Genomic DNA, 23,433 nt, shown 5'->3' on the forward strand with positions numbered 1-23,433 from the left:
CGGTTTTGTGTCTGTGATCCAGGCCCCCTTGTTGGAGAAGTGATTCAGCATGTGCTTTGTGAGGCCAGTGTGTTTTCACATCCTTGTCCCTTTGTCCTCCCTGGGTCTTGGGGGTCCCTAAGGGAGCATCACTGCTCTGGGCATGGGCTGGGGGCCAAGAGAGTCAGGGCACAGCTGAAGGTGGCCGTGGAATAACTCTCTACATATTCTCAAAGCACTTCTTCCCTCTGCAGGATGGCTGGATCTATAGGGGAGTTGCTTTGTTTTGGTTTTCTGTGGGGTTTTTTTTGTGATCTGAATTCTCACTTTGGTATGGAAAGGTTAGTTTTAGTTTTGAGATGTATCGGTGCTGGAAGCAGAAAGAAGTTACCACAAGCTGAGTACCACGTGGAGTGATGAGAAATGTGTGTGTGTAGACAAGTCCCACATCTAGGTTTTTGTCTCCCTGAGTGTTAATGCTGACTGTCTGGTATTGCACGTGAATTACTGAGAAAAAAAAAAATCTGGGATGAGGAGAGACAGACTGTGGCTAAGAGCTATTTTGAAGACTAGGGAAGTCTTTCCAGAGGCAGCGGTGGATCAGGCTTAAAATCCAGTGGTGTGCTGGACAAGGGTAGGGAACAATTTTTGGGCCCCTTCCTCCTGTTCCCGTTACTGTGGGGTGCCTCTGCGGCGCTGGTACTCGATGAGAGGAGATGGCATCAGCGCCCAGCCTGCCACAAGAAAGAAATGAAGCTGATTAAGCGCAGATGCTTCTTGTTCAGGGTTTGAGTGCAGCAGGCATCCTCGACAGCCATGTCCTCCGAGCAAGGAATGAGGCTGCTAATGTTATTAAGGCTGAACCAGCCCCGCTTGCGAGGCCCTGGAGGGGGTGGCAGTTCGTGATAGGGATCTACTGCGTGGCTGCGCTTTTGGGGCTGGGGGCGAGGGAGGTGTGATGCCCTTAGCAAGGAGGGATTGGCTATTTTGGGCAGCAATATCCATCCGGCTGCAACCGAGAGTAGCCTGTGGGCTGGGGTGGTCCCAGGCTGTCCTCAGGGCTGCTCAGCCTGGGTGGGACAGTCACCCATGCACACTGGCTAGGGAGCATTGGGTGCTCCTAACCTTGAACGAAAGTGTGCTATTAACTTTGTTCCCAGTGTAAGTTTGCCACACTTGACCCATTTAAGCTGAAATATCTCCCCTGAGGTGGCCACCTGACACGGGTCTGCATGGAGGAGGAGGCGTGCGAGAACTGTCTCTTCCCAAAGCCAGGGCATGACACTTTGCAGGCTCAGTATGCCTCGTGTAAGAGTTGGCGAAGCCACCCGCTATGGCTTGCTCTTCCCCATGTCCAGGGTAGCAGAGGTCTCTTTCAGGGTCACTTTTTCTGCTTTTCCTGCTGCATCACCTCTCCACCCCTAGGGTTACAACTAGATGCTGGGCCTTTCGTCAGGGCTTGCACCAGCATGTATCTTTTTTCCCTCCCAGAGTGTTTAAAATGCTTTCTTCTCAGCCTTTCAAATGTCACATGGAGTGGCTGGACTGAGTCACCCCTGAGTGCCTCCTGTCTGAGCGTGGCCAGCACTGGCTGCCAGCAGAAAGGCTGAGGAAACCCTGGGGCATCGCTTAAGGCTGAGATACGGGGCCAAGCCCAAGGGAGCAGGCATGGCCACTGAGTGGAAATCCAGACAGATTGTGCCAAGGAGTAGGTCCTACACTTGCTTTTTCAAGAGACAGGCCGGAGGACCAGGCATGTTGTTTGCTGCCCAACACAAATGGCAGCAAAGGTGCTAAGGACCCCAGGGAGAACTGTCACCACCCCCTTCCCATGGGAGCTGGGCTCCCAGCTGGTCAAGGCCGCCTTTGCAAAGTCTGGAGAGGGCAGTGGTGGCAGGTTCCCACATTAGTACCCCTGGATAACAGGTCATGGCTCTTGGCATCTGCTGGTTTCCACCTTGTGAGGACATTTAATCTTGAAAGAGTTTTTTTTCTATATTCACTGGCAGGCTGTGTTCTGGCTCTACATCCCTGGCTGGGGCCCTGCAGCACATGGCAAGAGTTTTTGGCTGGAAAGCTGCAGAGGCAGATGTGTGTGATGGGATTTTGAATGTCAGCAAAGATGCCCGTTGCTCTCTGCCTGGTCCTGCCCGTAGGCTGCCAGGTGCCAGCTGTAGTGAACCCCGCTGCTTGCGGCAAGTGCTGCTACTTGAAAATTGGTGCTTCTCCAGGGAGCACAACAGGAACCCAATATCTGCTTTCTGGCAGCCACAAAGTCATAAACCTCTTGTCGAGACCAGCTAGATGGATGGGATAGTGAATGAGTGCCAGGCAGTGTGGAGGTGAGTTTCTGCCAGACCGTGATCCTCTCTCTGACTAGGGAGAGATCTTTGGAGAAGGGACAGAGTGGTGGCCCTGGTGTGGGGCCATGGGATCCATGTGTAGCATCTGTTGACAGCTGGCTGAACATGAGCTGGCAGTGTGCCCAGGTGGCCAAGAAGGCCAATGGCATCCTGGCCTGTATCAGAAATAGTGTGGCCAGCAGGAGTAGGGAAGTGATCGTGCCCCTGTACTCGGCAGTGGTGAGGCCGCACCTTGAATACTGTGTTCAGTTTTGGGCCCCTCACTACCAGAAGGACGTTGAGGTGCTGGAGCGTGTCCAGAGAAGGGCAACGAGGCTGGTGAGGGGTCTGGAGAACAAGTCTTATGACGAGCGGCTGAGGGAACTAGGGTTGTTTAGCCTGGAGAAAAGGAGGCTGAGGGGAGACCTCATCGCTCTCTACAACTACCTGAAAGGAGGTTGTAGCGAGGTGGGTGTCGGTCTCTTCTCCCAAGTAACTAGTTACAGGACAAGAGGAAATGGCCTCAAGTTGCGCCAGGGGAGGTTTAGATTGGACATGAGGGAAAATTTCTTTACTGAAAGAGTGGTTAAACATTGGAACAGGCTGCCCAGGGAAGTGGTTGAGTCCCCATCCCTGGAAGTATTTAAAAGATGTGTAGATGCGGCACTTAGGGACATGGTTTAGTGGGCATGGTGGTGTTGGGTTGACGGTTGGACTCGATGATCTTAGAGGTCTTTTCCAACCTTAATGATTCTATGATTCTATGATCTGTGCTTGGAGCTTTGGTATGCCAGTGCTGCCTGGCTTGTTTGTACAGAGGTAGCAAAGCCAGAAGGTTTGTGACCATCCGTGTTTGAAGAGAAGGACCTAAATTAATGTTACTGTCAGATGGATAGATAAGAGAGACCCAAATTAATGCCTCCCTGAGGGAAAGACAATTAAGTAAGTCAGCTCATGTCCATCCTGCCAGCCAGTCACTCAGCACTTGTCCTGTCAGCTGATCAGTACTTGCACAGCTCCAGACTGCACCATGCCCAACCAAAATGGTTGGGACAACAGGGAGGGAGGTGGGGACACGGCACTGGAGCAGGTGGATGGCCACGCTGGGATGCAGGCGTAAGCTGGGATCCCTGGGGAGAAAGGGGACACATTCAAAATCATTGAATTTATGTGTCATTAATTCTGCCTCTTGCAGAATAGCTCTTCTACTCTGAAAAGATTCTGATTATCCCTGAGAAGGTGCTTTCTTGGTTATTGCAAGGTTGGAGGGAAGGTTTAGGTTGCATTTGAAAGCCTTCGCTTTTGGGGAGCCAAACTCTGGACACTCTTCCTGCAAGGAGAAGCGGTTACTGCCGCTTGGCTTGAAGAGCCGCTATCTGTTGGGCTTTTTCCCACTGATCATTCCTACTGACTTTACGTATTATGGTGGCTGCTTTTCCAAAGGCTGGGAGGATTGCTGTTCCAGCTGACATGCTGCAGTGGCAGGGAGGGTCTTTTGCAAAACATCAGGTCAGCACTGAAATGTCGTTCCTCTGCTTCCTCTGCCTTGCTGTCGGGGTGAGTTATATGAGGTCCCTGGAGTCATAATGAGGGACATGAGACTGGAAAAAACTCAGGAGCAGGATGGTGGTGTCCAGTGAATGGGGGGGTTGTGTGCGAGGAAGGCAACATCCCCGACAGGCCCCACCTTGTCCGTATGGCATTTTGCAGAGGAATTATAACTATCATTTGCCTCTGGAAAATTGTCCCTACATCACAAATAGAGGTAGTTATCGTCTTACGCAGGAGGGAATGCCTGAAAATACACGCATCTATGGCAAAGCCTAAAATGACAGGCCAGGGATGTGCTCTCTGGTCCTGGCTCTCAGCTGGTATCATTTGAATGTAGTCTCTGAAGTCGATGGAACTAGTCAAATTTACACTGACAGAGTATCTGCCAGGTATTTTCAGTTCCCAAGGCTGCCTTTAAAATTAAGCCTCTTAAGCCTTTTTTATAAGCACACAGCATTTCACAAAGAGAGCCTAAAAGTCTTAAAATCAGGGTGTACAAAAGAAAAAAAGGACTTTCTAGTGGGAGGAGATCTTAACAAAATCTCCTTTTGCATTTTGCAGGTTTTGCTCTCTCTTTCATAGGGTCTTTTTGCAGCTGGGTTTCTGTTTTTAGTGCCAGTGGCGATTGAAAAGAGGCGATTGAAAATTTCTTTGGTGATTCCTTTTGCTGTGTGAGTACCGGTGCCATGAAATAGATCTCTCAGCACTGTGTTTTCAGTCTGGAATTATGTGCAAGGGCATAATGGGATTTGTTTTTTCAGTACATACGTCGTTCAGCAATAAAAAGTTTCCTTTGAAATCGTTACAGTCTGTTGCAGAAATCTATATATTTTTATCTTACAAAATTGAAATTTGCCTCTGAAATTTCCATGACACTCTCAACCACAGAACAATATTTTCTTACCATACAGAACCCTTGCTGAGAGTGAAAGTGCTATAAATATTTAAAGAAATGAATTACTAAGTAAGCCAGACTAGTGCCCCAGTCTGTAAATATTAAATGGAACACACACAGTTGACAAAATGCAGGCCGAAACATTGAATGGGGCCATTTCATTGCCTAAATGAAATTATTTGCAGTGCAAAGGCAACTGTAAAAGTAATTTTTGCTTAATGACAAGCAGCACTCAAAATACAAGGGCCTAAGTCAGCATTTTGCTTGCTGAAAGAAATTTCCATCCTGTTTTACTGCACAAGCCCCAAACTTCTTCACCAGTGAAGTTACCAGCATGGTTAATTGCATACTTTTAAAAAAATGTTGGGGGAGTTGGGCAGGGTTGTTTTGTGTGGGGGGTTTTGGGAGGTGGTGGATCTAGGTGTGCAGCTCCACTGTGCCCAGGCTGGAGGGTGAGATGCCCTACAGCTCTCAGGCTGCTCCCTGGGCATCAACTACCTGGGAGCTCCGGTCCTGCAGCGATGCCGAGCATCCAAAAGCTGGGCCGGGGGAGACCTGCTGGCAGCTTTCAGGGGTGCTATTGCTCTTTGTCCAGGACTCATCTCTGGTGTGGAGGATGTTGGGGTGCTGTTACCTCCCCACCTTGCAGAGGAGGAGGTGTCTGGGGCTGCGGAGGTTGCTCCTGTTGTCAGCAAGGCAATTTCATTACAGCTGTGGCTAGGAGAGGGTTTAGTCATAGCCAAATTCATAAAGCCATGAGTAATCATGTAAGGGCTCCCATGGATCCAAAGCTGCATTTTAGCTTGATGATCGGTTCATCTGGAGTGGCAGGTTTTGACTGGGACTCCAGCACATCATTTTCTGACAGTGAATCAGGAATTTATACCAAGGTGAGAAGTGGCAGCACAGATAATACGAAGAGACTTGTGACTACAAATCCCAGCAGTGCAACGGTATTAGGCAAATTCCTACTTTCTCTTGTAGGAGGGCAGGAAACATGCATGCTCTTTCACATCAATGTCATCTTTCCCATGGATGCCATACCAGTGTAATTGCAAGAGCTAAGTTGCGTTTACTGCCTGGAGCAAGCAAGGTCGGCAAGTTGCTGTCAGGGAAGGACCTAGGAAGTGGCACCGCTTTTTAGTGGTAATCATGCTGACAGAGCAGTATAGAAAAACTGTCCTTCATTTTGTAGGCCCCAAAGTCTGCTTTTTATTTATGTATTTATTTTTGTATTGCAGCATAATCTAGTTTTCTCCCATCTGAGCTGACAAACACTGAGGGAGGAATGACTGGGAGGGAGGAGATAGGTGTGTGTGAGTGGCATATATGAAGATGTTCATGTGGAAAACGTGGGATGTCAGGGAAACGGTTGTGTTTAGACTTGGTCTTGCCTCTCTCGCTTACCTGTGTTTTGGGTTTGGCTTGGTTTTGTGTTTTTTTTCATTCTGGTGATATCTTTACAGCTTCTGTAGCCTGTGAGTGTATCCAGAGGCCCTGAAGATTTCTATCAGCTGGCATAGGGCTTTTTCCAGAAGACCATAGCAGAGTGTGCATATATTTTTAATATCCCTTAACAATTATTACATGTCTTATAGGCATATTTTAAACCTCTTTTCAGTTTGGCCATATAACATTTGATCTTATTTCTGTGGTACAGATATATCACAGAAGAGCTGGAGCTAGAAGGATCCTGCATGGAAGAGAAGAGGGTTACAAGTGAGCAAAATCTTCTTCTTTTAAAGAAGACCGAGAAAGACAACTCAAGAAGAGTCTACCTGAACTTTTAAGGTTCTCTTGGTTCTGAAGCAGAAATATCCTGTAGATTCTTTAGATATTCTTTGAAGAAAGTCTTTGAGACTAAAGACTAGCAGTCGGTTTCTAGCAGTTGTTTCTGTACTGCCTAAGAGCACATAGCATGAACAAAACTCCACTGTGTGAGGTACTATATAAATATAGAAAGGAAAAAAAGATAGTTGCCTACGGTACAGAAATTACACATCTGTACCACACAGGGTCTCTTCACAGCTCCTCTGTCTCTCAACTGGAGCTCAGTTTGCTGGGCAGTTCATTGATACCATGTGCTAAGGCTACAGGCACTGACAGGCGTGTTTAACTTTCAGGGGAAAAATGACCCAAAAATATTTCAGTGGAGGCAAAAGATGTGCATTTTAGATTTAAATTGGAAGCTGGTTATTGTGTAAATACAGAATTAGGTGGTTTTATATCTCGGTACATTCAGGTGATTTGTATCCTGTGGACTCAGTTCTTCTATGAGGGTGCATTTTTTATCACTGTTGGGTTTCGGATGACAGAGAGGCTAAACCGAAATGTGCAAACTGACCACCCATTACAAGTATCAAACCGGACCAGCCCAGTCCACCCAAGCACAGGCTGCTGCAGGGTGTGCTTAGAAGCGTCTTGCCTTGTCTAATAGCAGTATCGTTTCATCTCCCATGGATTCAGCTCAAGCAGCCACTGTTCCTGATACCTCAGTCCCTGTTGTTTGTCAGATCCTCCCATAGCTCGTCAAGCAAGCTCCATTCATCAGCATCACTGCAGGTGCCTGGTACAGGATAAATAGTCTTTGCTCAATAAGAAGGGGGAGGTCTGAGTGTGGTCCTGGCTGCCACCTCTCACAGAGGCTTTGACTGGAGGCATGCAAAGATTTTGGGTGTATACAGGCATATGCACCCCTGAAGGGTTGTCCTTTCTGCTTTGCCAGGCCCCCTGTCTGGATGCAGCACAGACGAGATCCAGCTGAGCACTGGCCTGTTCCCTCTCCAGTGTATGTGTCTGATGGATTTTAACTCCTCTGAAGTCCATTACCATACGAACAGGGAGATAAGCCAGGCACCTAATCCTGCCTCACTGTAGAGCTACTAAGATGATAATTGAATTCCTGGGGCATGGTTCAAATACGTGTTGCACCAGCTCTAAGCCACTGTAACAGTTGGTATTAGTGAGCTATGGGTAAATGTATATATGGTAATGTATAACGGCAGCAAAGCCTAAGCATCTGTACAACTCCAGTATCCATTATGGTGCAACCGGCACTGCATATGTGTAGACCTCTGAAAGGATTTTTGCTGCCATTAGTGAAGCTAGAGAGATGATGTCCCTTGAGGTGCTGGCTTTTCAGATTTGATTGGTGTTTTTCTCCAGATCCATCCCCTTAGCACCTTCTGAATGAAAGACCTGAGTTTGTTCATGAGATAGGCTGCAGGATTTTTATTCCATGAAAACTAGTTGGCATCCAAGAATGAAGATAATCCCACTAGCACATCTAATTAGAGAAGAGCAATCCTCATATTCCCCGAGCAGTCTCCTCTCCATTTAGAAGGAGCTCAGACACAGAAACTCGCTTGTCATCCTTTGAAGTTCTACCTTCTAGGATGAGCCAAATGTGTATTTTTTTTTTAAAGCGTTTGTTTTTGAGAGAATCCAGCAGGATAAATACTGTTTATTCATAGGGCGATAGATTGTCACAACATTGTGAGGTGTGTATATCACTGCAGTCGAAGTTCTGACACATCTGAGAAGGGAGGTTGGGGTGTGCCACTCACAACCGATCGAGTGAAATATGCCACCACCTGCTGTAATCCTGACTTCATGCAGTCACATCTCTTTCCTAATCTGAGGGGAAGCTCATGCCAGCTGATACCTGGCTGTAAAAGTCCATGTGAAGCAACATTGTTTTGAAGATACAGGCTGACTTAATGTAACTGTGGGCAAGGTGCTTGGATTCTCTCTGTCTGGTTTTCCAGCATTGGCAGAAAAGTCTGTGGGATCATGTTTTGAAATCCTACCCTTGGATGCTGACGATGAAATTAGATATACTCCATCCAATTCTGCCCGTGCTCCTGTCACAGACCTCTTGGGTGACCTCCTGCAAAACTTGCAAATCTTTGTAACCTCGATTCTGATCAAATCTGAAGGCGTTAACATGTGCTCCCAGTCTCCTGATATAACTGATGGCAAAACATGCCCCGGCAGTGCTTTAACATCTTCTCTTATCAACAGCAAATACAGGACTTCTGGATTCTTCGGGATCAGCCCACACAATGCTGAGGTGAGGGAGCATTTCAGAGAAATCCTACAAGTCAAATACAAATAAAACAACCAGCACAGAGAAAACAGCCATGAAGCCCCAGTGATTGCTGCTGCAGTGCAAGGGATGGATTAGAAGCCATGTGAGGCAGGGGTGCAGGTCTGCTTAATCTCAGCTGTCTCTTCTGCAGCAAGAAGGCTTCTGTAGTGGTGGTTGTACCGACTATCAACAGGACTTGTGTGATACAGGTACTTAGTACAAATACCTCATAGATGGTAAAATAGCTGGCTATTTTTATTCAGCTTCTTTGTATCACTTGCCCCTTTTGACTGTCATGTCCAAGATAAGTATAGCCAACCAATGCTGGAGTAGAGCAGTTACACAAGGATAACCAGAGAGTGCTATTTATATGCCTGGGGAAGCAGAGGACACTTAAACAGCAAATGTTTCACCTAAAATTCTTTCTCGTGAGCAGCTGAGGAGGTTGAGGCCAGGCTGAATCCTCACACTGATGGGGGAGGACATGGGGGCCTTGGAGCCCGTGAAATTCTTCATAGTCTTTTGAGTTGGGCTCTCGACTTCCCACAGTCAAGACTAGTGATTTCCAAAGAAGCATCTGCCTGTGGAGATGGGGCTTGTATGGGCAGTAGAGGAATGGCATGTAGGAGGGGGAGGTTGAGGAAGCAGAGAAGATGTTGCAGTGTTGATTTGCTTTTCACGGTGGCCAGGTAACTGTGTTCTGTTATTTTGCAGAAACTGTAATCTGAATGCAAGGTGAACGAGGTATCTGGCTTTGCCTCCTGGAGTTAAAGGCTGTCTTCTGAAACAAGCTTCAAATGGAGCTGAAGTTCCTGGCTTCCTTTACGCACAGATGAAGCTGCACGTGAGTTTCGCTGGAGTGTTGTGTCCTTGTGTCCTGTTTTATATGTTTAAGGGATATATGGTTATAGCAGCCTGGCATTGTTAATACACAATATAATAGTACACAGAATGATAATAGAGATAACTGCCATTTTGATGTACAGATCCATTGTCCTCCATGAACACCGGCAATTAAAGGGCCACCTGCTTAGCACTGAGAACAAACAAAAAAGAAGAACTGAAAAGTACACATAATTTGGAGATGGCCCTCTAGGAGTTAATGAAAGGAAAAGCAAAACAAGTCCTGGTCTTACAATGTCTTTGCCTGGCTTTGAAGGGAACTGGGGGGAGTGCTCAGGCTTGCTTTGTGGAGAGCTCATCATAGCTTGTCATTTGTGCTTTCCAGTCCATTACGGACTAATCGGGACAGTGGGGGCTGTTTAAGAAAATTATGTAAAACTTGATCTCTGTGGGTTTGCTCTGGCTCCCCAGAGCATCATCACAGTAAATAAGAGGTTTGCCTGTGGAGATGGATGCTAAGAGCAGTGATTTCTGTGATAAAACTCTTGAGGAGCACTGTGTGTCATTCACTCACCAGATGCCCTAAATACGGGGATTGCTTTCCAGTTGTTCTCTGGTTCTGGGTTTGCCGTGTGCAGGGAAGGGCAATGATTTGAGTGGAAGGGACAGAAACCTTGCAGGAAAAAAAGGCTGCCACAGCACCTGGAAAGGCTTTGATCGGAAATGGATGTGGAAACGCAGCGGTTATTTCTTGTGAAAGCTGTTCCAGAGGGAAGGATTACCGCATCTCCTCCCTGTAGGTAGAGGCTCAGCATCCTCTGACGGTGGGAAAGACCCGAGGATCATACTGCATCCTCTGAGCTGGAGAAAGCAGCAGGGAAACCCCGCTTTTCTCCTTTTCTGAGGGGATGGCGGGGCAGAGGGATGTAAAGCGGTATTAGGAATATTAGGCGAGGGCGGGCAGGAGGAAGAGATGTGGTATTTGCAAAGGAAGGGAAAACGAGCTCGGCTTTCCCAGCCTGGGAGAAACTTCCCCCGTGCTGGCGAGCCGCGGGGGCCGGGATGGAGGGGAGGCGAGAGGGCGAGGGAGGTGGGATGGGGAGGGGACAGACGCGGGGCGGCGCGGGCAGGGGGGGTCCCGCGGCTGTGGGCAGCGCCGCTGTGGGGGAGAGGACAAGGTGGGGGCGGTGGCGGCGGCGCCGCCCCCGGGGGCTCGGAGTGACGCAGGCTCCCGGCGGGGCTCCCCGCCCGTCTCCTCCGCCCCCGCTCCCCCTTTTAAATAGCGGCGAGCCGAGCCGAGCCGAGCCGAGCCGAGCATGGGGCCGCTGGCGCTGCTCGGCCTCCTGGGGGCCGCCGCCCTGGCAGGTGAGCGGGAGCGAGGGCGCGGGCGCGGCCCCCCCACGAGGGGAGGGCGACCGTTGAGCTCCCTCAGCGGCGGTTCCGGCGAAGCCCGCCCTCGCCGTGAGGGAGAGGCGAGTGAAAAGCCCACTGGGCGCGGGGTGGTTTGCGGGGGATGGGGGGGTTTGCCTCTGAAGAGCGGTGGAGCGCCCCGCTGCCGGAGGGGTGACGCCACCGGTGAGTGTATGACGTCATGCCCGGCCCGCCCTGCGTCACCCCGGGTCGCCCCTCCGGCCGGCCTGGTGAGAGGGAGGGTGAGGTAGGGCCGGGGCTTGAGGAAGGCGCCAGCGCCGCGGCGGGGAGCCCGCCGGGCTGCCCGGAGCTGTGCCCCGGCAGCCGCCACCCCTCTGCTCGCCGCTGCCGGGCAAAGGACAGCTGGCCTTTTCCTCATGCTGTGCGAGGGCTAGTTTTATTTTTCTCCCCCAGTACAGTTTCTTTCCACAAAGACTTCTCGGTATAATTTTATTTGAGCGGTGCTGCTAGATTTTTGCCAGCTAGTTCTTGATACTGGGGGATGACTGTAAAGTAGCAGGTTTGCAGCTTTAACTAACACAAATCTTTTTTGGCATGCGGCATTAAATATTAAAACCACACTGTGAAATGAAGATTAAACGCAATAGGATGAGGTGGTCGCTTGGCTTTATAGCTTTTTATGCATACTATATCATTTCCTGAAAGAATTGGTGTCATTCTGAGTTAAGTAATTCAGCTTTAGGTATATTGGAGGTCTCCACATGGAAACGCTTCTGGGACTTGAACAAAAACTCTAATGAAGTTGACTACCTTCAAGTGCCTTTACTGTAATCAAAGGGGAGGGTGGAAGATGGGGGGAGAGACCCCAACCCAGAGAAGCTCACCAGACTTACTCCACAGATCCCATGCGGATTTCTTACCAAATATTTTTTTCTTGTTTATGCCATCAAACAGGTCAGGTACCTCTTTACATCCTTTTTGGCTATCTTGCTTTCAAATGTCAGCCAGAATCAATGAACTGAGGAGTTAGTTTGGGGCTGGGAATCAGTGAAAAACTAACTTCAAGAACTTTCTAGTGCTCCTTCTGCAAATCAATATGCCAAAGTTTCCGTGATCTTTCCTAGGAAGGGTTTTTGCTGACATTTTGATGAGCAATGGCACTGCACTGAGTCATCGGCATTAATGAAACGAAGCCATGTGAGTATTTCATCAGGGAGCCACCTAAAGATCTGTCCCAATCTTGGAGATGCAAGCAAAAGCTGCGTGAATTTGTCATGCATTTCTCATCCTTTTTTGTGATCTTCATCAGCTCTCAGCACTTCTGCAAAATCGAATAATCTGATCGTAACTGCCTGGGTAGATTTGGTTCAGGAGGGGAAAGCGGACCCAGGGTTTTGCTTCACTTTGTGGGTCTGTGGTCTGGTTTTCTGCATGGGCAGGGGAAGGATTTCCATCTTGGTGTGTGCTCTGATTTTGTTTCTGCTGTGAAACCCTGCAGTTGTACCGTCTGCTGTGTCCCTGCAAGCCCAGTGGGTGGGTGCCCTGCCACCCGGCGGTGTTGTGGTGATGGCTTCACCCTTCCTGAGCACAAGTGGAGAGGAAGGCAGAGGTGTTGGCCAGCAATCTCCAGCTGGCAGGTGGCCCTGAGGGAGCTCTTGCAGCTGGCACGGGCTAGCGCTGCCAGCACCGATGTAAAGTGGGGCATGCTGGTTTCCCACGGGCTTCCTATATCAGCTCTGGCAGAGCAGCTGCCTCAATACATTATTTCGGGCTCTGGGATGGATTGGATACTCATTTTGTTCCTCTGGGCAGATTAATATGACGTGCTTCTTCCAAACATTTTTATGATAGCCTAATGCTTCCTCTTTGTCTGTGCATGTCAGCTTTCATCATTAACCAAGCACTTGCTTAATGGTCATTAATCTATCTGTAAATCTCCTTGGAGAGACAGGAGCTTTAGAATGACAGGGCAAAGGCAAAACCTGACTTTGTATTTCCACACCACTGACATAGTGCTCAAGAGACAGCCCGAAGTTGGCATCTCTAATAGCAAAAGATGTTCAGAAGTTTGTCTGTTCCATGCTTTATCACATCAACTGGGTGTAACTCACAGGAGATGTGCTGTGGCAAGCATCACTAAAAGGACAAAATCAGATGTTTGCCCTTGTGCGTGTCATGATTTCTCATGGGCTGGAGGACCAGAGGAGCCTCTTCAAGAAGAGGCAATGAAGCGGGTCATCCTCTCTGCTTACATGTAAGTGGTGACTGTGAGCAGCTCGTGCCATAAGAGCAGTATCTCCAACCCCTGTGGGACTGGGAGAATGTTCTTTTAGTGGTTAACACTTTTTTTAGTAGAAGGGACTTTGCTGCCAGTCTCCTGCACCTGCGTGCAGGTGCGATGTGTGCGATGTACATACATCCTTATCCTCCGTACTCAGATGGAGGATGCAGGCAGGTTAGACTGCAGCGGCGTCAGCACTGTGCAGTGTGGTAGTTATTTGCATACTAGGTTAGTAAATAAAGTAACCTAAAGCCTGGCTCAGTCAGCACTGAACGCAAAAGATGGGGGAGAGGGTTGGCTCTGTATAGCACCATCTCCCCCATACACCACCTGGTATTCTGGGGAAATGATGGGGTAGGGATGTAGTGCTATTTCAGCAGAATCTCCTCTGTGCTATCCTTGTGTGGGTTCCCTTCTCTGATCGTAGTTGTATACGCAGAGAGGAGACGGGGGCTGAAGAAACACATTCCTACATATGTGTTTGGAGGAGCAAAAATAGAGGACGGTAGAAATATCAAGAGAGTTATTACTGTACTGTGCTCAGTTATTACACACAGAGTCAGTGCTCAAGGGGATGTCGGCTTCCTCTGCAGACACAGAAAAGAAGAAAGGTTTTGCTGCTTTCAGTAGCACAAGGCTATGTGCTCCTGTCTGCTTTGCAGGAAACTTCCTTGGGGCAGTGTTAGTTTTCCTGACACTGCAAGGTAAACTGACCCCCTTCGTCTCCATAATCTGCTTTATGTTCATCTATTACAGAAGATCTCTCACTGTCCCAACCAAGCAGTATTGCAGAGAGGGTGATACTGTCCTGACTTGTGTAAGAAATTCAGAACTGCACCCCAAGCTGTACGTTTGTGTACTGTGATTATATACCATGCGTTAAGTCTCTGAAGCCATGATACAATAAGCTTTGCTTCTACGTACTCATGTGTGGCTGGCAGACTTGCTTAACTTCACTTCTGCAAATCTCAAGGTGGATAAGAATTGGCATGGTTTATTAATAATGCACAGCAGCCAAGCTCATTAACCAACTGGAGACATATCACAGCAGTGATGGCAAAATAAAGCAGCATGGAGGTTTCATTTGCAACAGCTTCTTTCCAAAAGCCAATACCTTGGACCAGGTACAGTAGAACTAGTGCAAGGAGGTGTTAATTACCCCACATGTCCTCAGGACAGAGAGAGAGAGACGGGTTGTGCTGCTTCCTTCTGGGGTAGTGTTTTCCACTGGGATCTGATTCTTTTGCTCATTTCTTGGGGTGATAATGGACCACTCAGTGAATGGAAATTTGCCTCTTCCTTCTGGCTCTGTCCTTCCCTTCAGGAGCCACCTCCTATCCAAGCGAGACAGGATTTCTCCAGGGACAGTAGTTGGTTTAAAGCCTTGAAGAATGGTCTTCTATTGGGGAGGTGGTGGTGGGGCACCCAGAGCCCCTTGCAGAAGCCAAAAGGTTCTTGGGGTGCAAACACGCCTTGCTTGTTTCCTGTTTTTTTTACCACCAAACAGGTAGAACTACATGAAGACCTGACTTGCAGTAAAAGCTTCGGTCTTGGAATTTAAACGTTGCTTTCTATTTTTTAGTGTATATTCTTTTTGTGCTAGAAATGTCAACATGCCTCTTCTCTCATGCTAGGCTGCAAACTTTACATTGCTTTTCCATCCTGAATAAGAAAAGATGTAATGCAAAATGTGTCTGGTTTACTGACCTGCCAACCCAAAACTCAAGCAGCCTCAGACCAATTTGACTGAGGACTCCTGTCAGTGATGCTTGTTGCTAGGACTAATGAGTCTGTAATAATTTGTTTTTATTCTAGGTGTCAGTGCAGTTCCAGTGGAAAAAGACCATATTGAAGAAATGGTGAGTAGCTGTATGTCAAAGTGCATTTCAGAAAACATCGGTCACATGCTCTCCATGTTTTGTCTTTAAACTGTCAGGGTAATGCTTTTTTTCCCCTAAGCGTAAACTCTTAAGAGATCATTGGTGATGTGGAACTCAGAGTCCCTGTGGCTGTCAGAAGATGCCTGCATGCACTTCAGTGCATTTGATGAAAATGGAAGCTGGCTTCTTGTGTCACTGTGGTACTTTTGAAACTCTATGTTGTACAGCTGCCTGAAAAATGATATGAAATATTATTTGATAGTACATGTTACTGGACTGTAAAAAGTGAGATGGCAACTTCGGAGAAAGATGAAATATCTACAGTTGCCAACTATGTAATGGACTTTCTAATGCAGTCCTCCCATCTGCTTTGGAAAGAGATTCTTAACCTGTTTGATTAAATAAATGCCATTAGCTGCTCTCAGCACCTGTAACCTGACATCAGGCCCTGTAACCTGACATCAGGCCCTCTCCAGTGGTTGGTAGTGTGATCATGTAGATTAGTAAACTCCTGGTAATAACTGAAAACAGTTAAAAGACAAAATGGCTATATAAATGTTTTATTGTCTCCTCCCATCCAGCCACCCAGATTGGCAGCCTGAGACTCTCGTACCCCTGATGATCTGGGCGCTCAATCACAACAAACAACTTCAACACTTGAAAATAATTTTGCGTGAATTTGTATAGAAGAGCTACTTTGGTAGCGCTTAGGATTAGAGGAGATTGTGTGACTTTCCTAAATCAATCAATTTCCTCTGCTTCCAGAAGACTATCCAGTTGAATGTTAAGCGCTAAAAGAAGCAGGGCTTACAGCACACACACACATGAAAAAATGTGGAGCATGTCATTTACAGAGGCTATAAAGGCTTTTTTGATTTGTTGGCAATCCAGGCAATACTTCTGGTAATACCTTTGCAGCATCCTCATTTGGACAGATCCTGCAGGATGATCCTCATCTTTTGAATGTGTGTTGTGTTGGTTATTTTTTTGTAGGGTGCTGTTACCACATGTTGTTTGACTCTCCTTTGTACTGAATACGCTATTTAATATTTAAAAACATACAAAAGGAGCCTGTTACCTATGCAAACAAAAGGAGAGATAAAAAGAACTAATGACTATCCTCCTCTTACTGGTATGGGAGTGAGGAGCAAAGCACTTGTTGCCCAAATGCACAGGAAGTTGCAGTAGAGCTGGGGATTGCTCAAAACTCATAAATACTAGCCTGAATTCTAATCCTAAACTAGCTTTCCTCACTAACTGGGTCAGAAGTAGGATTTCCATTTTTGCCATGAGAATTTCTTCTCCTATTTTGTTTCTTCTAGGTAACACAGTGCATAGTGGAAGTTTTGTCCAACGCTCTATCTAAGCCAAATGCACCACCAATTAATCCTGAATGCAAAGAAATCCTGAAGAAGAGTAAGTACAACATTATCTGAACTTGTGAAAGGAATTTGGTAGATGGATCCTCTCTTGTGTTGGAGCTGGTGAACTGTTACTTCAGCTCGTGTGAAACTGGTGCCTCCAAATTTCAGTGTCAAAATTCTGATTTCCTTCCGTTTAGTCTGTCTTGCTCAAAGAGCAAACAGCCTGACCTGATAACTGTCAGGGATTCTTGGCTAACACGTGTGGCTCTCTACTTAATCCACCTGAAGAGTCTGAGGGAACTAGACAAGCTCTTTAGGTAGCCTGAGGGGTCAACAAATGTGACCAGGTTTGGGTCACATGCTGAACGCATCCCAGAGGGTAGGAACTGGCTTCAAATAACCACCACTTAAATCAGCAAGGCTCCTGCGCCTGGTGGCATCTGAATCCATGCCCAGCTCAGGAGAGGGGAGTCTTTTGCTCAGCCCAGAAACGATTAAGTTTGTGGTACTGTTTCTGGAGGTGTGGAGTCGTGTGCTGAAAGCTCCCTGTGGGAGTGCTCATTTCAGATGAGCTCATTCCTACAGCATGGTGCTTAGCTGCCTCGATGTCAAGGTGTAAGCCTGTTTGCACGCTTCATTACTGTCTGTAGTGAAGTGTGGTTAAGTTTGACACTGTGCCAAACTGCAGAACGCACATCTTTCTTTTCTGCCCAGTTATATTTATTTGATTACAGAACAATAAAAAGGCTCTTGAACTTATCTGCCAGCAAGAAGCAATAAAGAAACCCATCTGTCTCCTGCTTGTTTATAGAGGGAATAATGCATGGCCCTAATACAGTCATCAGAAGAGGGTGGTTTGGGGGCTTTGGGAATACATGTATTTGTATCTAACTCAGCCCCAAATTTCTATGAGATGCTGAATGCCATCAGGCATCAAGCTTTGCTTATGACATTGCTAGTTTCAGAAAGAAACCTGTTCATTTGCCATGTTTTAGAAAATGAAAAAACACTGGAAAGGGAGGGTAAGGACCATATTTTTGCCGTTAGACAGGTCTCCTCCAAGAATATCAGATAATGAGAAGCTTTTCAGAAATAATGAGCTGGTTTTAAATCTGTGCAGCTATTGTCTGAAAGCTTTTAGGATTTGTGATCTACTTCTGATGTTACTCAGACTCAAGTGAAGCAGAAACATCTTCATAGAAATATACTATTACCATTGTGGTCTGAGTCAGATTTTCATTTAGCATTTTGGAAATAGTGGAAGGAGCATGATTTGATTAAACATAACTATTGCAAAGTAACAGATTTCTTTCTTTCTTTTTTTTTGAGTCAATTTAGAACTTCTAAAATTTGCTAAAAGCCCCAGATATTTTCGAGTAGCTTGAAAAGATGGTTGTCTTTTCTGTGAATAAGCATATGTGATGGGTAAGACCTGACATTCAAAGAACTGAACACAACTCCAGATCCCATTGATTTTTAATGGGAATGAGAGTTAATGTAATTCAATACTAAAAATGTGATCACAAAGAAAGAAAAAAGCCAAAGTAGAAAAATTATTCTGGAAATTTCAGTGGAACTTTAAAAATGCCTAATTAAATGAAAATTAATTAATGCTTTTCCAGGCAAACATATAAAATATTAGAAAATCACTAATTTAAAAAGCAGAACCAAAAAATTAATTCTGTCCAAATCTTCTTGCCACTGTGGGAAGCCAGTTATCTATTTAAACTGAAGTAATGCTTCAGTAGAGAGTTGAATTACTTCATTATGCTGCTTTTGTTACTGTAGGTGGTAGAAATGACAGAGAGAGAAGCGAAAACAAACAACTTGAAGTGAGGCATTTGAAAGACCCAGCAGAGATTGAAAAACATCATACTGGGAGTGTGAAGAAAGAACAAAGTCAGGCAGAAGAGGAATCTAAAAACTACATGGAAGGAAGTGATGAGGAGAAACTTGCTCATGAGGAAGGTAAAAGCAAGGAAGAGGAGGATGGACACCACACACCTATTCAAGAAGAGAGACTTCATACAGAGGAAAAGAAACACTATCAGGAAATTAGAAGAGAGGAGGAGAAGAGCTACCACAGTGAAGAAGAAAGCAAAGAGAGCAAGCGTCATGACGAAGAGATAGAGCATGCTGTTCTCAACAAGAAGTCCCACTCTGGAGGCACGAGCACAGAGGAGTTCCATGATGGGAATGATCAGCGCCCCATGGGCCACTGGCATTCAGAGGAGGGAATGCAGAGCCCTTACAAAAGAATTCATGAAGGTGAAGAGGAAGAGGCAGAGGAAGAAAGAAGTGAAAAATACCACCATGAGTCTAAGGAACGTGATTTCTCCCATCAGCAAGAGCATGAAGAATCTGATGAGAGTGAAGAAACAGAGGAGGAAAAGCAACCCTATAAAACCAAACGTTACCATGAGAAGCATAGAATGGGTGACTCCTCTGAAGAGAAGAGGGGCCGTGGTGGTGAGAAAGAGGAACTAGCTGTGGAATCAAACACAGAGGAGGCCCATCTCTGGGACAAAAGGAATCACCATCAGAAACATCATGAAGAGTCTGAGCAGCAGCGTGAGGAGAAGAGTGGTTATCATGGGAGGCATGGGTCTGAAGAGGTGGAGGAGAAGAGGCGTGCAGACCAGGGAAGTGAGGAGTACAGAGAAGGGTGGCAGCAGAGTGAAGAGAGCAGTGAAGAAGAAAACAAGAGGCATCGCCACAGTGAAGAAAGTAATGAGAAATGGCGCGAGGATAGGAGACACCATGATGGATCACATGAGGCAAGGAGGCACCATTCTGAGGGAAGGACGTATCTTGGAGATGAAAGTGAGGAAGAGCTGGACAGGTATCTCAGTGGTGGCAGCAAGGAGAAGCAGCATCGTGCTGGAGGGAGATACCGCTTGTGGGACAATGAAGATGAAGAGTCACAGAAAGTGTACGCTCGAGAGCACAAAGGGCAGGCCAGAAGACACTACAGCACTGAGGACAGTGTAGAGCAGCAGAGCTACCCTGGCAACAGTGAGGAGGAGGAGGAGGAAGTAGAAAAGAAGCATCACAGCAGTGATCAGATGGAAAATGAAGAGGAGAATATGGAGGAGGGAAGATATGCAGAGAGGGAAGAGTACAGAAGCCATCTCCCTGCAGAGAATGAGAAGAGAACCATGGCATCCTACAGCCCTTTCTACCCACTGCTGTGGTGGAAAAGCCAGCACTTTGAGAAAAGGGACAGTGCAGGAGAGCAGCTTCTGGAGGGCAAAGAGGAAGGCAGGCCCACCCTGAACGAGAAGAGCCTTTTCCCTGAATATAATGACTATGATTGGTGGGAAAAAAAGCAAATCCTAAGTGCTCTGAACCACGGACGCACCGACAAGAGGAATCTTGGCAAAATGAACAGATACGATACGAAAAGGCAATACAACAAGATGGATCAACTCGCACAACTTCTGAATTACAGGAAGAAATCAGCTGAATTCCCAGAGTTGTACAATTCTGGAGAAGACATGAAAAAACATCACGTAATCAGGAATGACAGAGGAAGTCTGAGCCAGCGGCCTCTGACAGAAGAGGAGGTATGTGTGCAGGTGTTTCTCTGAAAAGCTAGGGGAAGCTGACTTCACATGCACATTTCTAAATCCATTCCCAAGGCAGCTGGTAAACTGTGCGTGGAAAAACACAACCAAGATTAAGTCACATTGAGAGCCAGATCTTCAGTGATTTAAAAATCTGCTTTCTTTGAATGAATTCAGTGGAACTCCCCCAGGGCACAGTTTGTGAAATAAAGACAATCTGCATCCTCATTAGCTTCTGTCTGCTGCAAGACAGGAAGAGAAAGGAGATTTTCTTCCTTTTTGGGCCCTCTCTCTCCCTCTAGGGTCTTACAGACTAATAAAACAAAGATGCCCATTGCAGCAGTAGCAGAGAGGTAATTAGCAAGCACCACTTGGTCTGTTGGGTTGTTTAAAATGTACATCTGAAAAGCAAGTTGGACATTTAGAGTGAAATTCAGCTGTTCATTGACTTCCCGGCTGTAATTGCAGAGCAGAACCTGGCTTGACTTGTAAGCCCGATTCATGCATGTAGTTCCCATGTATGTGAACCCTTTTCTTGTTGGACTTCCTGTTCTGCTTTGGTGTCCAGGAAAACTGAGTCTACACGCATCAGCTAGATGCTCCTCATGTATGTCACTGTATCTATTGCACAAAGCTGAGCTGGGAGCAGTGGAGGTTTAATACTAATTTACATAGAGGCGGCGTTAGCAAGTCATCATAATAAACAAGAATTGGCTGCATTTTTTTTCCCCTAGCATCTGGTAATGTGGAGGTGTTGCTCTTGTTGCACACTGTGCTTGCTGGGTGTCATAAGCCTGAACCACTGTGATCATAAGGTTGTAGCCTCCTAAGGGACCTTCACTTGGGCTGAAGTGACTGCCCGCTGCAGGGGGTGGCAGCTGTGAGATAGCAGGAGGTCACTACTAGATAATGGTGCTTTAAAGCTAAAAAGATCAAGCTGTAATTAGGGCCAGCTCTCAGAATGAGTATTTTGATACTTTCCCCAGCCCTAATTTGGTTAAAAGCAGGAAATTGCACAAATCTCCAAAGTATGTGCTGCACTGCTGTTAACAACCCCCACCCCAGCACGTTTCCTAGGGACCGGTAAAGTAGCAGGAGATGTCTGCCTCAGAAATGGTCTTTGTCTCTCATTTTCATGGAAGAAAACATTTGCCAACGTTATTTGATGTGTAAAACGCTCTTCATGTTTTCACAGGAGAAAGAACTGGAAAACTTGGCCGCTATGGATTTGGAGCTGCAGAAAATAGCTGAGAAGTTTAATGACAACAGGAGAGGCTGAAGATGATCTGCTTTGGCGTTTCAAAGCTAGGTGTAGCTGTACTCACAATACCTGTATTTTGTGGTAAATTCACTGCCACTGGATTGTTGTTTGCCCTAAAACCAGGAAATACTATTTACTGTCCACTATAGCGTAGTGATTTATACAGCTGAAAATGTCTTTAATTTGCTATTATGCTATTGAGATCTGAATAGCATGAATTTTAGTATTATAACCTTTCATGCAAGGCAGATATTTTTAATATGCTTGTGAAAATAATTGTGTTAGTGTTCTGCAGAAATATATTTGTCTGAGTTTGAAATAATAAAAACCATTGATCTTGGACCAAACTTTCTCCTTGCTTATTTGACTGGTTGGGTTATTTCAAAGTCGGCTGTATCAGATGGATAGATCATGTACAAAATGTTGACTTGTGGTTCACCAATTTTTTTTTTTTTTTAAGTTACAAGGAGCCTATCTGTGCCTTTTATTTACCAGTTAGCAAGAGCACAGAGGTGAGAAAGAATCCCGATTAATTTGCTCCAGTAACTCAGAAATGTCCTGTGAATTACTTAGTTCTGGAAATCAGTCATTAAAGAAGCAAAGAGGTTGCAACACCAAATGGATGCTTGTTAATTTGGAAGGCACGTGGTGCTTCAGAATCAATGCATTATGTAGTGAATTGGTTTTGCCACTCGTTCAGTCTAAGTGGTCCCATATTTTAATCACCTACCGAACATGCTTTGCCAACATGTTCTTTCCACCTACTTCAGGCAAGCAGGTCCTGGTGGGATTGTGCTGCATTGGAGCAGGGCTGATGTTGCACAAGGCGAATTCCTTAGCAGCCAGCGAGCCGGGGGCAGGATGGGCTCTGTGTAATAAGCTGTACGATGTCTTAGGGAGAATGAGTGAGTGGTGTGTGGAAGGAGCCATTTGGTAATCTTACGACGCTATGAAGCAGTAAAGGAAATGATCCCATAATTAGTTTCAATTACTCCAAATATCTGGCGTTCAATTTAATTTAACGTATCCAAATGTGTTGTTTTACAGACTTCCTGCTGTGACAGTGTCTTCAGTTGCTTGTATAACACCACACACAGGAGAGAGGTGCTATGCAAAGAATTCAGCTGTCACATTATCAGTAAATGTGCAGTATCTATCATCCCAGCTTAACCCATTTAATCCACCTGCTCATTAAAACACACAGTCTCTGATTAACTCTAAGGCAATATGAACTGAAAATATTCAGTGAGCTACTGATCCTTGAACTGTGTGAGCATGTCTATGCCTAAGGATTTTGGTAAGACCACTCAAATGTTTCATCTTGTTTGGTTAAGTTATATGAAGCTTGAATCCTGGCTCAAAGAAGTTGACAGAATTTTGACTTCAGTAGGACCATGGTTTCACCAGACTTTTCCAGCAACAGTAAGGAAAGTTAGAAAGTGTCTCAGCTGCAGAAATACTTTTTGTTTGCTGTCTTCAAATTCTGAGACTCTCCCTTTAAAAATTTGCAGTACTGTACAGTAAGTATTGCACCATGGTACTTTTTCTCCCCAGCTAGTATGAGAGAAAGCGGCCTGTGAGTATGTAAATACCTAGAAGCAAATAGCTTTAGTTGTAGCACAGAAAACTTTCTAAATTGTTCAAGTATGTAACTTTAGCAATGATTTTTTTTTTTAAAAGCTCAGCTTATGCAAATATACATTCACGAGTCAGCAATATTTTGCTTAAAAACATGTCCCTTGAAAGACTTTAAAACCAAATATCATTCAGTGGCTTCCAAGAGCTTCGTGACAGCCCTTTTATCTGTCATCTTTCTCCGTTCTGCTTGCATTGCTCTGCGGGGCTGATGCCACAAGCACTGAGAGTCGAGTAGCTGTTCTGACTGCTCCTGCCTGTTCCATTTTTATCTACACATTTGCATTGCCTGTTCAGGATTTTTTGATGGGTAACACTGGATCTTCTTTTAAACAGCCAATACAATTTACATTAATTAGCATTATTTAAAGGCAA

The 23,433-nt window shown here is 46.0% G+C and overlaps 2 protein-coding genes across 4 annotated transcripts in view; both read left to right on the forward strand.

Annotated features, from left to right (window-relative positions):
* Window positions 1-6,763, forward strand: part of SHLD1 (shieldin complex subunit 1) — a 97,303-nt gene extending 90,540 nt beyond the window's left edge. The window contains exon 11 of the transcript XR_012995049.1: window positions 6,428-6,763. The gene's annotated coding sequence lies outside the window, so the exon portion shown is untranslated. The remainder of the gene's footprint in view (window positions 1-6,427) is intronic.
* A 2,080-nt stretch (window positions 6,764-8,843) lies between these two features.
* On the forward strand, window positions 8,844-21,775 carry CHGB (chromogranin B). Of its 3 annotated transcripts, none has more exons than XM_076334953.1 (6): window positions 8,844-9,066; window positions 9,572-9,701; window positions 15,168-15,211; window positions 16,555-16,648; window positions 18,385-20,162; window positions 21,358-21,775. In XM_076334953.1, the coding sequence occupies exons 3-6, from the start codon at window positions 15,209-15,211 to the stop codon at window positions 21,439-21,441; spliced, it is 1,959 nt and encodes a 652-aa protein (XP_076191068.1). In that variant the 5' UTR covers window positions 8,844-9,066; window positions 9,572-9,701; window positions 15,168-15,208; the 3' UTR covers window positions 21,442-21,775. The 3 variants fall into 3 exon arrangements, with proteins under 3 accessions (XP_076191068.1, XP_076191066.1, XP_076191067.1); XM_076334952.1 differs by lacking the exons at window positions 8,844-9,066; window positions 9,572-9,701 and adding exons at window positions 10,999-11,065; window positions 12,196-12,268; XM_076334951.1 differs by lacking the exons at window positions 8,844-9,066; window positions 9,572-9,701 and adding an exon at window positions 10,908-11,065.
* The last annotated feature ends 1,658 nt before the right edge of the window (window positions 21,776-23,433 follow it).

Source organism: Aptenodytes patagonicus, chromosome 3, assembly GCF_965638725.1.
Source record: "Aptenodytes patagonicus chromosome 3, bAptPat1.pri.cur, whole genome shotgun sequence".
Lineage (NCBI taxonomy): Eukaryota > Metazoa > Chordata > Aves > Sphenisciformes > Spheniscidae > Aptenodytes > Aptenodytes patagonicus.

Coding starts and splice junctions, on each gene's coding strand:
- CHGB (XM_076334951.1), top strand. CDS start 11,017: ATGGGGCCGCTGGCGCTGCTCGGCCTCCTGGGGGCCGCCGCCCTGGCA. Junction 11,066..15,167: donor GGGGGCCGCCGCCCTGGCAG/GTGAGCGGGAGC, acceptor TTTTTATTCTAG/GTGTCAGTGCAGTTCCAGTG. Junction 20,163..21,357: donor GGCCTCTGACAGAAGAGGAG/GTATGTGTGCAG, acceptor ATGTTTTCACAG/GAGAAAGAACTGGAAAACTT.